Source organism: Platalea leucorodia (genome assembly GCF_965183815.1).
Source record: "Platalea leucorodia genome assembly, chromosome: 3".
Lineage (NCBI taxonomy): Eukaryota > Metazoa > Chordata > Aves > Pelecaniformes > Threskiornithidae > Platalea > Platalea leucorodia.
In genome coordinates, this window is record NC_138825.1 from 104988029 (window position 1) to 105002870 (window position 14842).

General features: G+C 38.5%; 1 protein-coding gene across 1 annotated transcript in view; it reads right to left on the minus strand.

The window, feature by feature from the left end:
* Positions 1-14842, minus strand: part of ARHGEF10 (Rho guanine nucleotide exchange factor 10) — a gene marked incomplete at its 5' end in the record, with an annotated part of 108347 nt that overhangs the window by 9852 nt on the left and 83653 nt on the right. Inside the window, 2 exons of the mRNA XM_082305495.1 lie at positions 662-836; positions 6942-7084. Coding sequence (XP_082161621.1) covers positions 662-836; positions 6942-7084 — 318 coding nt within the window. The remainder of the gene's footprint in view (positions 1-661; positions 837-6941; positions 7085-14842) is intronic.

Here is a 14842-nt window from a genome sequence, read left to right on the forward strand (position 1 = left end):
CACTGATGATTTGGGGATGATTGAACAGCTTCTGTCTTAAAACAATTAAAGCTCTGTTAAACTTTATCCTAACAACCACGGGTTCCGTCTTTACTTATAAGACTAACCTTTTAATTCAACAAATTAAAGCTCCAATCAGCAAAACACTGAGCACGCTCTGAAATGGCAGCGTGTGAGTGGTTCAGCTGAGTTCACTGGGACTACTGATGTAACTAAAATTAAGCAAGTGTTTTTTTGGTCTGGATCCTAGGCAAATTGACTCCATCATATACTTTGATACTAAGTTCCAGAAGCAAATGCTAAACTCTGCAAAGCAAACACATTTTCATGGCAGACTGCATTGTCCTACTGCTTCACAGTCACAAAAAAAAAAAAAAAAAAAAAAAAAAAAGACGACTAAACAGAAGAATCCACCTGCTTATCTATATAATTACATTTATAACCTCTAAGGAGGAGAGCTGCTACTCAATCAGCTCACTGCACACATTGTTCTTCTGGGCAGGCGAGAGACACTGATTTACTAAAGCAAATAGCCACGAGACAGTTATTGGACTCAAAGTCTGAGATGGACCTTCTGATTCTGGCCTAATCTACAACACTCTGGAGAACGATGGTGATAAAGACAAAACAAAAATGTAATCATATGATGTGATTCAGCTACCTGGCAACATATTGTGAACAGGTGTGGCAATGTTAATGTCCTGGAGGTGCTTCAGTGTCTCAGTGTGGAACAGGCGAAGCGTAGATCCAGATGTGAAGGCAATCCAGATACCCACTCCAGCAACAGCCATGTGAGAGATTACCATCCCTTCCTCCTGATGGGCTTCAAAATGGCTCTGTAAGAAAAACAAGGACTCTGTGGGGAGATGCAACTGAACAACATCATTCAACCTTCCTTATCAGCTCTTCAGGGCAGGCACTGTATCTTTGTCCTCCGTGTCAAGGACAAAGCTAGCTTCCTCTACTTTGCTCAGGATATGTTCTGACTGCTGCATATGAGATGTTAATTTTCCTGTTACCTTTTTTTGAAAATACACCATCCTTAGTATGGAAGGAGTCTCAGCTCTTAAGCCAAAGTTCGACCTAATGATAGAGTAACTTCACAGTAACTTAGATATTGTATTTTTAAAAAATATTGCATGGTAGGGGCTGGCAAGCCCGTAACAACTCAGACTTAAAAGGATTTTGCATTTTTTTTATTGAGACTCCTTTGGGAAAACTACCACAGATGAGGTTCCTGGGAGTGGGCAGATTTTTCCTGAATATGTTACTTTTATCTACAGCAGAATTCCTCTTTAAACAATAAAAAAATATTTTTCTTTTCTTCTGTTAGGGGGTCTTTTCAGAACAAGGATAATAGAATCAAGGAAGAAGTCATCTTCAGAAAGCAGAGTGTTTATGAATATAAATACACAATTATTTGCTCAACTACATACATAACAATGTGAGCCTTAATACTGTGGCTTGCTTTTTAACTCATAGATGCTTCTGAATTTCACAAGTATTAGCTATTTTGTTTTCCTGTCCTTCAAAATATTGATGCTTCTCATTAGAAAGGCGAAAATCCTCCTTCTGAAGATAAGTAATACAAGGCTTTGAGGATAGACCTTTTTCCTTGATCTAGTGCCTTCACAGTTACAACTTCTGCGTGGCTCCAGGAAGGCTGAAACCTCTCTACATGCCCCTGTTAACGTGCAAGATAAAGCTGTAGTAAAGATCTTTAATCATTACCAAGAAGTAGGGATATTTTTTTTTCCAGTTTTGTCTTGTAAGTAAATGGTCTCTGAAGTTAAACACAGCCTTTTAATGTTGTGCCACCTATTATCAAATACAGAGAGCTATTATGATAAACATAAAACTTCCTTGGCTAAATAAATGATGAACTGTTCCTTGGATACAAATCTCTCTCTGAAGGATATGGAAGTAAATATCTGCTTTAATATTCACACTACATATTATATACTCTTAATTATATTTGCAGATAAAATGCAAAAGTACCCCCTTCGTCCTTGTAAAAGTACACTTAAATTTTCCACGCATTACAATTAAGAGTTACATTTTGGTCATTTTGCACCAAAAACTAAATTACATGTTTCTCAGGATAAGCTCTTAGCCTGAGACAGTTATGTTTTGAATATATTAGGGTTAGAGATATATTGTTCAAATTCTCCATCTAAATTCAACAAACAGGCTACGATCAGAGATAGATAATAGAACTTCAAGCTTTCACAAAGCGTAGCTTTTGGTATTATACTTAGTAGGCACTTAACTTTCCTTTCATACTTTATTACTCCATAAATTAGTACTTTCCACTGAGAAACTGGCTATTTAAAAATAAGGGGAATGATTTTTTTTTTCTTCTCATTTTTTAACACTATTCTTCAAATGTTCAGTGTTTAGTAAATGAACAGAGAAGTTTCTCTTCAGCAGTGGTTCAGGTTTTGAGTGTTACTGTATTACCTTTTGACTCTTTGAATAACAACACTGCAGAATGCAAGGTAAGCACCGCTGGCAGGCACATATATCTTCACTGTTTTCCCTAAGTAACGTCTATTCATTCTTTACCAAATGATATACACAATTTGAAAATCGTACCATTTATTCAACAGAAGAATTCATCCGTGAACAACATCTTTCAAAGCCAGAAAGAGCTCTTATGACTAAATTTCCTAATATTCTCATCACACATGTTTCATTGCAAAAAGGATTTTAAAGTAGTAAGTTCTGTTTACAGACTCATACATCCCTACGCTGATGACCAACTGACTTTTGAAAACTTCTCGGGGACAGATCCAAGGCTGCTGAAGTGAACCTGAGCAGCAGCTTGCACTGTTTCAAATTAGAAGAAAAATGAAGCAGATCGTAAGAAACGAATTTTCTCTGGAGTGGTCCAACCGCAGCTGACAATTCTGTTGGTGCCACTGTAAACAACTCGCACATGCATTTTTGTCACATTCCATTTTTACCAGCCAATTCATTATACTCCCACTTAGTCTGTCCTGCTGTTCATACAGCTGTCTGCTGAAACATGTAGGCACGTTTAAAGTAAAACTATGACACTGTCAATCCCACAAGAAGCATGTAAAAAGAACTATTCTTCTCATTCAAAGGGTCTTCTACCATGGAGCAGGAACATACCCCAAACCTGTACGTTCTTTTACAAATGCGTAAGTTTTTGTATAGAGGATAGCTTTGACATCTGTTTCAGTTATGCGTCTATTTGAAAACCAATAGCTGTCCTTTTTCTGCAATTATTTTTTTTCTTCTCATAACAAGAAATACAGATACAAAGGGACAAAAAAGTCTTATTCCCTTGGATATAAAAAAAAAAATTGATCTTCATTTTACTTGTCTCTTTTAGTTTTCATATCTACATTCCTCTCTATTCAGAGCCCAGCTTTTTTCCCCTCAGGCTCTCTTGTTCAAATGCTATAGCAACAGGAGAGCTGCAGAAGACATTCTGGATGCCCAGCCGCGCAGCCCGACATAGCTCACTATTGTTTCAGCAGCGCGGGGCATAGCTGGAGTCGTTCTTTTGAGGGGGTGCTCGCTTGCACCAAACAGCTGTGCCAAGAACTGAACCACGATTTCTCAAGCTTCATGAGAGATGCATAATGGGTATCATTGTCCACAAGGTAAAACAAATGACTTTTACTACTTTAAGGAAGTTACAGTACTCAGGCAACATACACTCATGTATAGGGATTTTCATTTGTTTTGTTTATTCAGCCGAACATTTCGGAGTAACTCATGTAGAGTTAGCCAAGTTTTAAAAACAAGACAAAACAAACCAGGATGGAATGACATTCTATTGGCGACTTTATTGCATTAAATGCTCTGGCATTTTTTGTTGTTTTTAAACAAACACATACTGCCTTTGCATAGTGGAAGGGTCTACAGGCACAGAGACCGCTATGGGATGAAGGTCTATACCCAACAGCAATACAGCTGTCAGATCTAGGGTCAAGACTAAGGACAAATCTCTTCTTCATGGAAAGATTATCCGTGTATGTAATTAATATATAACAGCAATTGATGCGTTTCTCACATGTCCCTTGCCAAGGAGTATGAGGCACTGTGCCAATAAAAGACATTTCTATTATAGTAATAATAAACATTCTATTACAGTAATATATCATTAAAACAAGTGAATTGCGAGTCTTATCCATATCAGAGGGGAAAAAAAGGCAGGAAAAGCAAATAACATCCAAACCCAATACACAGGATGCCAAACCTGCTCATTTGCTAATAGTTATTAAAAAAAGTTTAAATAAGAACCTTAGAAAAGCAAGGAGGCATAGAATGAGATTGTTTTCAAGGATAATGTACTCTGCACTTAGCGAATGCACAGTTAAATATGACACACCGATGAAACAAGGAGTGCCTCGCAAGGACCAAGTTTACAAAATGGTCTTGAATACGCTCATGGGCTTGCACAAATATGGCCTTAAAAACTAGTCGGGTGCCTTTATAGGTATCGTATATGACACAGAGTATAATATGTATGCATCATAGTAGAAAGCAGTAAACAAACAAGCAGCTGTAATTTGAAGTATACGGAGTTTAGCAAAGAGGGAAGAATAACAGTTGAGCCCTGTGCCACACCTGGATTCCTGTTGATAGAGTAAAGATGAATATTACGCAAAAAATCTTGAGTCAGATCATTACTACTAACTCTCAACAAGAGAGGGCACAGAGGGAGAACAAACTTTTCCTTGCTTCTGTTTCCCTTCATACAGCAAAGCTTCTGCTCTGCCCAGTAAGGAAGAGGCAGCTCAGATGTATTCAGCTGCTGATATTGTTAAAATATTCCCTATAGACAGGGTCTAAATTGCCTCATGTATAATATAATATTGAAACAATATTGCCAATGAACATGGTATGCACATCATAGCAGATCACTTTTGGAAACATAAATCCAGGAAGTTATCAAAACAAGTCAGGGAAGTGAGCAGGTAGCAATAGTGAACACATTAGCGAGCTGTTTAGTCTGGTGGGATGATGAAAACAAGATCTGAACTTGCATATCATAGAATCATAGAATCATAGAACTGTTTAGGTTGGAAAAGACGTTTAAGATCATCGAGTCCAACCTTATGTCTTAAGACCAGTGAAGAGGCAACAGAAAATTATCATTTGTTCACAATTCTATGAGGAAGATGACATGCTATGGTATGGGTATTTGTGTGGAATAAAAAAGATGACCCTCAGCCAGTCATACAAAAAAATCGTGTTCTTGAATAAAATTATCTGTGTTGAGAAAACACTGTTCAACCCACATGCACCATTTCCAGTTGCACCATTTCTTATATGTTGTTTGCTGCAGCATTCATTGCCTGTATATTAATTATAGCTATAAAAGTCAGTGGATCTGTAATAATCTGAGCTCTGAATACAATGGATGGGTTAGTTTACAAAGCACTCTAGAAATGAAAAGAAACCTCCAGTGATGCTTTTGTAGGACAACTTGTAGTAACAGCTGAAAAATGAAACTACCGTGTCTGAGAGATATTGATAGAATATTTGTTATTTTCACTCTCTGAACTTCTGTTTTCAATACTGCAATCCATTATGCTATACTGTATTTTGATAGAGTAAGCTTTATACATTCTTTAATCCTCAAAGCTTGTCTAACTCTGGTTTTGTTCTCCTGTGCCAAAACAGCCCAGCACAGCCCAAACTGCAGCCATACCCACCTGACCTAGGAAGAGCTCAGTGACAGAATTACCACACTAACTTACAGAGATCTGGCTGTATGTAACCAACCTCACACAGGAACAATCTGGCCGTGACCTCTTACTGTTGCTATGTATTTCTTGGTGAGAATCAGAGATTCATCATCAAAGTCCCAGGTGTCCCAGAGGCTACCCTGCCCTCTCAATGAAGCTAACAAAAGTCCATTTCAAGCACCTACCCAAACCACTCTTCCAAAATCTTTCCCTCATCACACCGTTCAAACTATCAACAAAACAAGCCTTAAAGAAAAACAAAGTAGGAAAATACATGATCCGAGCATCTACTTGGACCAAACAAATCACCCAGAAAGCACAGATAAAGACAGAGGAAATTAGGATGTTAGCCATTTCCCTGCAAACCCATGACAATGACTCACAGAATCAATTGTACCAAACAGACGATTGTTGGAAGAAAACACGATCATCAATGAAACAAAAAAGCAGCAACAAAGCACACAAAGAAGGAGGCTGTGAGCTCATCATGACTCCTGTTTGAAAGAACTTCATGGCTGTAAACATCATGCAACTCAGTGTAACTGTATTGTAGGTTGAAGGAGAGTCTTAATTCCTAACGTTTCATCAACTCTAAACTTTAAACCACTAAGGCATTCTTTTGGTGGAGGCTGCAATTTTGACAGAAATGAGGGCTTAACGCTTTCTGGAAAATGTGGTCACAAATATGAGTTTGAATCCTTAACACTCTTCTCTCCTTCCAAAAAAGCTGACTTTTATATGGTTATTCATTGGAAAATGTCCTTATGCAAAGCAAATTTTTGTAGGCTACTAAGAAGCAAAACTCTGAAGAAATATATTATGAAATCATCAGAACGTACTAGTAACATCTAACTATGCAGAGGCAGTCTCTTAATGAAACCTTCTTCTGGAATTAACAGGCAATTCCTATAGGCACCCTCTTCTTTGCTGCCTTTCCTCAGATCTCATGTTTAAGCAAACCTCTTGCCCCAAACACTGTACGAGTTCCAAGCACCTTATAGAAACCTGGGGGAAAATGGAAGCACAGCTAGGTCTAATGAGACATCAGCAGAGAACATCACGACAGAATTTCCAACTGCAGGGAGTGGGATTTAACAGAACTGAAACCGTATTTCATGAAAAGTTTCCTGAATCGTGAAGATTGCAATGCTTAAAATTTCACCACTTATACCCTGTAGCATAGTATGTAAGCAATGCTTTTAAAGACTTTACCTCTATGGAATGTGTAACAGTGCTTATTATAAAAATTTGTCCACCACATGCAGCCCAAATGGTCTCCTCCATCACAAGCAGACTTCTAACAGGCAGAACCCCCAGTTTAACTATCTTCTGAGGTTCCGTGTTCCACGTCCCATCTTCAATAAAAAAGAAGAAGAAAGGTTACACACAACAAAATGGTAATCTTTGTTTTAAAGCAGTTTTGAAAACACTATCTCTCAAGCCTACTGCTTGAATCTCTGCAAGTTGACACTTCAAGCTACACTGTGATTTAGGTATGCTTAATTTTAGCTTCCAGGGTAAGTTTGTATGGCTAATACAACTTTAAGGGGAAAAACCAAAACGAAACACTCTATTTCTTAACAAATTTTATCTGGATTAATTGATAAACAAGGAATCCCACATTGCTGTTCTGACGCAACTGCTTTCCTTTCCAGAGGAAATATCAGAAAGCCATGGCTGATACAATTTTCTCCAACTCAGAATGAGCTCACAACTGACCTATTTCAAGATGAATCAACTTCCAACTAGGCGAGGATCATCCTTCATGTGAAAAGTAGTCAGGAAGATTTTTACTGTAGGTTCTAATGACACTCTAAGAACACATTAATGGAATGGACTTGCGCTACTAGATGCTTCATTTAAGGAAGAGTTGTTTTTTTTTTTTAAAAAAAAGGAAATTAAAACTTATTTTTGTGCCATATCTTCACTTTTCCTATTTTTTCCCCCAACTATAATCCACAGTGTTTTCTGTGGACTGCATTTAGCAGATCCAAATTATATTATGCATCTGTATGTGGCACAATCAATTATTGAGAAACCTTCTGATAAAAACTGTATGCCGCCACTTACTGCTCTGGTCACTCTCACTTGCCATCTCTTTGAAACAAGGATTAGCAGATTATTTCTCTCCAAATTTAAGAGCTAGCAACATGGGCTTCTTGAAATAACTGTAGCTGTATCTTTTGCACATATAATTTGACATACTAAATATGTCAATAATAAGCTTTTTTACATTAGTTTATTTCTATTGTAAGCGCTCATTGAACAGAGTCTCAAAAACCGCATTTCTATCCATTATGCTTTACTAGTAATATCAAAATCTGTTAAAGTATCTGTTTTTACATTGAGATAAAATATGTTAAAAAGGCCCCATTTCCTCACTTTAAAGTCTTCTTCCTGCATAAGCTGCAGAAAAGTTGTCTGCTTTACTGACACCGGTTTCAACTCAGTAACCACTTAAATTTTGATTGACAAGACCAAGGTAAACACATCTTTAGGCAAGCACTTAAGTACAGCTTTTTTTCTTTTTCCCCCAATAACAAATGCATCTTTTATTATCTGCTTAGGTAAAGGGGTACAAAATTTCCTGCTTCACAATAACAGCAGCAACAACAATAATGAGAAGCCTCAGCTCTGGAGTATTTCTCATTGCTTCTGCCATCTGCATAATACAACCTTCGCTGACTCATTCTCAGGATGTGGCTCTTTTCCGAAAGCATCTTTGTAAAAATGACATTTCGTTTCAGGCCGTCAAAATCATTTTAATGATTTTAGTTTGCAAGTGAGAAGAGTGTTTCCAGTTATTAGCCTGCAAACTCTCCCAGCGACATCAAAGTCACTCCGTGTTCTTCATGACTCATATGTACCATTAGTAAGAAAGAAACTTCTGGAAAAGTTTTCATTTGCTAGCAACCACATTATCCTCAAATTAAATTCAGAAGTAGAGGCTGCCCATACCCTATGAATGCTTTAACCACTGTAGGCAGTTCAGTGCAAAGCCTTCAGAGAGCGGAGCTGCACACGTGTGCATATCCTGAGTTTCGTTGCCTAAGTTATGCTGACTGCAGAAGTCGTAACAGCATTCAGTACGTAGCACCCTCGTGTTTCCTTTTTAGGCATACAACTAGCATAATTCTAGTATATTCTTACTGTCTCTTCTGAAGGATAAAGACAGTGAATTTGGGCAAAGAGCAAATAGGCTGAGTGAGAAGCTATCTTTTCTTCTGTAGTTATATTTTCACACTGAACAACACATTAACGTACAGGCAAAACCATTCACTGAAGTCAACGGCTCTTTCTCTCAATTACATTCAAGGGGTACATTGATCTATATATAAAGCATAGCTGATACTGAAGTGACAGGTGAATAGGGAATTTCAGGATCTCAACTGGGGACTTGGATTTAAATTTTGCTTAAATTTCATTTCAAGCATCTAAGGTTTTGGTTTTTTTAACCTGGATCTTTATGTCCTCAACTTCCATGCAACTCCTCAGATGGCTAAGCATTAAGCTGTGTTATTAATTTTGATCAAGTCTTATTTAAAATTATTATCCAGAATTTGTAATAGTTTTGAGTGAAAAGGAAAATTAGTACTGGTGTCAGGTGGATGTCAACTGCAAAATAAAAACTCCAAAACAACTTACTGCAAGGTAAGAAGGTGAGTTCAATATTACCAATATTATGAATACTACCAGTGCTATGAATGTTTGATTCAAAAAATATGCAAATCAAAACTTAGTTCTCAGAAAACCATTTTTTGTTGGTGCTGTTAGCACAGCACTTAACAAGCCAGTTAGCTCTAAGAGTTCAGTGGGATTGGACGTATGAAAAAGGTGATATAGAGATCTGACGTCTTTCATGTTACCATGACTTCATGCAAAGAAACTGCAGTCCCACTTGATACATCGGCCCAGGAAAAATCCAAAGCTACCACTCTACCCAGATACCCTAGCCATGTGATAAGGCTATTCTGTAGTACTTTTTTATTTCTTCCTGCAGACACTGCTGTCTTCCAGATGACACAGCGTCTGAAACAGATGAGGGGAAAAAATAGGGTGGGGGGAGACTAAGTCTGGTAATTACGGCAGTATTTAAACGATGGGTCAGCTGTGTTCTGGTCCCTGCCTCAGTGAATGCTTAATTAATTATAGAAAGTGGAATGGCACCAGGAGGAGAAATTAAGCACTGTGCATCTCTCTCCTTTTATTTTGTGGCAGCCAGGGAAATCTCTTGAGAGTTGGAAGCATGGGTACAAATCCTCTCAAGCAAGGGAAGGGATTAAGGCTGGTAATCCAACATATTTCTGTGAATGCTTTAACTACAGGCTGCTGGCGAAAAGCAAGATCATGACTTCATTTTGCTGACCAAGAATTTTGTCGCCCATCGCTGAAATTACTTAGCAAGTCTGTGTCTAGTTCACAAGTTTTTTTCAAGACTACCAAAGTCACCCTTTTAAGAAAACATAATACTCTCCCTGCCTCTCTCTCCAGATCTCAGCAGACCCTAGTTAATACCTGCCTGCACAGACCTCATGTTTGATGTTGGTTATTTCATGTTATCTGTCTGATCCAAAGTTCATTGCTTCTAAAATCTGAGTGAAAAGTAGTATTATCGCTATTCTACTTGTGTAAACACCTGCAGATTCAAGACATACTTATGTAAGCAGGTCCAACAACTGGCACTATCCACATAGTTAAAATTAGGTGCAGCACTTGCAAACGATATGGAACAGCTTTGTTTGATATTATAAATCCTTGGTTAGTTACTGATTTAATGAATTGATTTTTTCCTAAGAAAAAAGAAAAGCAGCAAGAAATAGTAGCTGAGATAAAACTTTTGCCAACAAAATCTCAAGGCATACAATAGGACAAAGCCAGTGCAAGGAGTCCAGCAAACTATTCTCTGGAACTGAGCAAAAGAAAAGTAAGCAATGGACATGTATATAATGCGGCTCCCGGAGACCTGGCTGGAGAATACCTACAGAAGTGCCCACAGAAGTGTGGCTTAAAATTCTGTTCAAGTGATGCCTTATTTCTACTCTCTAAATAATCATTGTTTAAGTTTTAGGAAGATTTTATTATCATAATTGTCTCTAGAATGCTGAAAAGCCACAGACAATAAAGTCGTCTTCTACCTATGAGGTAAGTATATAGATACCGAATGACATGCAATCTGCAGTACATATATCCTATAACCAGAGGCTAGTCTGTAGCTGGAAAAATCAGTTATCTATACCCTGAGCAAATACAAGATCGAAGCCTAACACCTGTGGAAACAGGAAGGAAACAGTGGGAGAAGAGAGAGGGGTCTTCCTTCTGCTTTGTGAGAAATGTTCATACAAGTTATCTGCCATAGTTTATACCCAATGTTGAACGGTATCTTGCAATGCTTGTATAAGGCTGTTTAGCTGCATCAAAGTAAGGTATCTTATGCTCATAAAATATTTCTAAGACTTTAATGCATAAGGACATTATTTCCATTAGTGCATTTTGTTATTAGTCTCGTGATTTTTTATGAGTTTTAGAAAAGCTGTTATCTTGTTATTCACTCAAATTTAATCATAGGAAAAGTTTTAAAATAATGTTCATTTCATAAGACAGAATGTTGGCTATTTTATCTTTCTGTGGTTTGTTTCCATAAAACGCAATGAAGAAAAGTAATATTATTTTACAATAATTTATAAAAATAAGCTTATTATTATTTAATTTATAAATATTTTATTAATATTTAGTATTTTTAATAATTATAATTTGTTGGTGCTCTCAAGTCTTCATATGAGATAACCTAATAAAATATAGTTTATCTCCTCAGAAAGTCTTTTTAAAGTTTGTAGTAGTTTTCCCTTCCTTTACGCTTTCAGTCGAGCTGAACTGAACATGCTTTTTTGTTGGTAGCTTCCTCTCTTGCTTAGCAGCACTACTGATGATTTCAACAGAGCTGCCAGCACAGCCCTGGGAACAGCGGTTGTTGGTTAATTTGTGCAGTGGAGCACAAACATTTTTTCCATCACGTGGTACAAAAACCAGCACTGTTGAGGAGTAAGATGGTAGCTACAGAAGTAAAAAGTTTAGCACATTTCTTACCACTTGGAAATAAGCTGAGAGACTCAGGTCTGCTCTTCCAAACAAGGTGTAACTAGGAATGTCCTGTACTACACATGCATATAGTCATTTTTTCCTACATATGCAACAAATTCTTCATGCTAAACAGCGGACAGAGGTCTACCTAAAATTATATGGAGGGGTGGTGCTGGAAGTCCCAGCATGAGATACGCAAGTAAGACTGACAGCAATGTCAACATATTGCTGGTAACAAGTATTAGGTGATAATAACAGTGATAACGCAGTCAAGACAACAGTATTTGTTTCTTTTTCAGTATCACTGTTCTAGTCCTCTCCCTAACAGCTTAATACCATTCCTTACTTTTCATAGCAATACCTCTCACCATGTTTACTTTAAGTGGTGATCACACTCTTCAGAACCGCACTCTTCAGACACGCTGGAGCAGTGTGTGGATCCACCCAAGCTCTGAAGTTTGACATCAGTGCTTTACATTCCACCTATTCCTCCTTTCCTGTATTTGTCAAAGCACACAATTGTCTTGCCAAATTGATCAAAGTATCTTGCTAATGAACTGACCTGCTACCCCTTTGCTGTTTTAACTATTTCCCCTTACTCTTAGATTGCCTTTCAGTTTTGGTCCTTTTCCTTGATATTAATCCTCTGAAAATGATCACTGATTAGTGTCATGAGGCCTCTCTGGACAGCTAAGTCACCAAAACTCTTGGCCCACTTCAGAGCTGCCTAAGGTTTTACCAGTGAAGTCTCTTGGAAGAATGTAAAGTTCTGTTCTGTGCATGGCCGGAATTGCCTCAGCTGTTGTTCTTGTTTCACATTCAACTGCAATTCTCAAAGCTGAGCTTTTCTTCTTTTTGTAAACCTCAGGGCCAGAATCTAGCAGCATACATCTACAGGAACAGGCTCCGTAAAAACCTACTAGAAAATACAGCTTTCATTTCAACACAGCAAGAGGCTTCCTCTTAGGGTGTGTGAGCTCAGTTCTTCCTATGGCAAAAGAAGATTCACATCAGTATCTTTGGGCTTCTAGAAGAGACCTCTAGCCACCCAGGTGAGGGCCACTCAGAATGGCAATGGCAGTATTCCCAATCTCTTCATATTAAAGCTGAGCCACTCATGGCGGGGGGGGGGGGGGAAGAGTTAAAAACTGGGTGAGGCAACAGAGCAAAACTTTATGTATTGAATAATCATTTGTCAAAACAGAGATCTCTTCGACAGAGAGCCTAGTGCCTTAGCCATTAGGACACTATATGCGAAATTATACGTCCTATTTCTCCTATCCTGTTTTTTTTAAAAAAAAAAAAAGGGCATGATTCATCCTCAGCTTCAGAAATTGATCATAGGTGCAAGCTCTGCACTGGGAATCACCAAGTGGCACTTGCCTAGCTCAGCAGCACCTGGAAGTAGGATGACATTAAGGAATGCCTTGTTTCAATTTCTTACTGGTTTGTTTGGACACTACTCACAGAGTCACAGAATGGCTGAGGTTGGAAGGGACCTCTGGGGTTCATCTGCTCAACGCCCCTGCTCAAGCAGGGCCACCTAGTGCTGGCTGCCCAGGACCATGTGCAGATGGCTTTTGAATAGCTCCAAGGATGGAGACTCCACAACCTCTCTGGGCAACCTGCACCAGTGCTCAGTCACCCTCACAGTAAAAAAGTGTTTCCTGATGTACAGATGACACCTCCTGTGTTTCAGTTTGTGCCCACTGCCTCTGGTCCCATCACTGGGCACCACTGGAAAGAGCCTGGCTCCATCTTCTTTCCACCCTCCCTTCAGGTATTTATAGACATTGATGGGATCCCCCCTGAGCCTTCTCTTCTTCAGGTTGAACAGTCCCAGCTCTCTCAGCCTTTCCTCACAGAAGAGACGCTCCACTCCCTTCAACATCTGAATGTCCCTGTGCTGGACTCTCTCCAGCATGTCCATGTCTCTCTTGTACTGAGGAGCCCAGAAACTGGACCCAACACTCCAAGTGTGGCCTCACCAGTGCTGAGCAGAGGGGAAGGATCACCGAGCATGCAGAGAGGTGTGAATTCTAGGGGTGAGTGTGCAAGGGCTCGCTGTGGGCACAGTACACACGACTGAGAGGCTACACATACCAATCATGTGCCGAAAGGATAGCCATTGCAATCACAGCAGCATGTCTTTTTTGTGCATCTGTTCTCTCATCTTAACCAAACTCTTTCTGAAACTACTAATATATTAATTCTTCTACTCTTTGCCACAATCATTCTGAGTTTTTATTTTCTTTTTCCTGTTTCTCTCCATACTCTGTACAAGACTTTATGGAAAGGAAATGTATATCAATGTCTAGGAGAAAGGAAGTAGCTGGAACTGGCTACAGTATATCAGGAACAATACACCTATATTATGTAAAGATAGCGATTTCCCTTTCCTAAGATACTTTTGTGAATGGAAGTCAAACACGCGCTGACCTTTTCTGCTATTACATCACTCAGAAAATACATCTGCTGGGCTGTCTGCAATCATCACAAAGGGGTTTTGTTATGTTTTTTAAACAAAGACAATACAATGTACTTTTTCCTTAACCTCATCTAGAAGTGTTTTGCCTGGAAATATTCCTAATAATTCAGCCTGAGGCAAACACTAAATACAAAATATTTCAGACTGATAACTGTGCAAAAGTTAATAGCACTGTAAACTAAGTTCCCAACACACAAGGTGTCAGAAACTTTACAATCTGCATTACTACCATGCCACAGCATTTAATGCATTAGCTGTTTCACGGTTCCCCAAACTAGTCTTCTCAGCCACATAAAAATAAGGATTATTGAGGATAATTATCAGGGCTCCTATTTTTAGGATTAACACATTAGCTGACCTACATCCTAGTCTTTCTGTGACATTTTCACAGATCACCATGTTAGCTCACATTTAAGAATTAAGTAGATTTTATGGTATCAGCACCTCATTGACTTTGCTTTTAATTTATGTTCAAATACATTCAGGCTTAAATACTTTTTAACCCATAAGTGAAAATACATGGATACAGAGGTGTCTCAGTAAAACA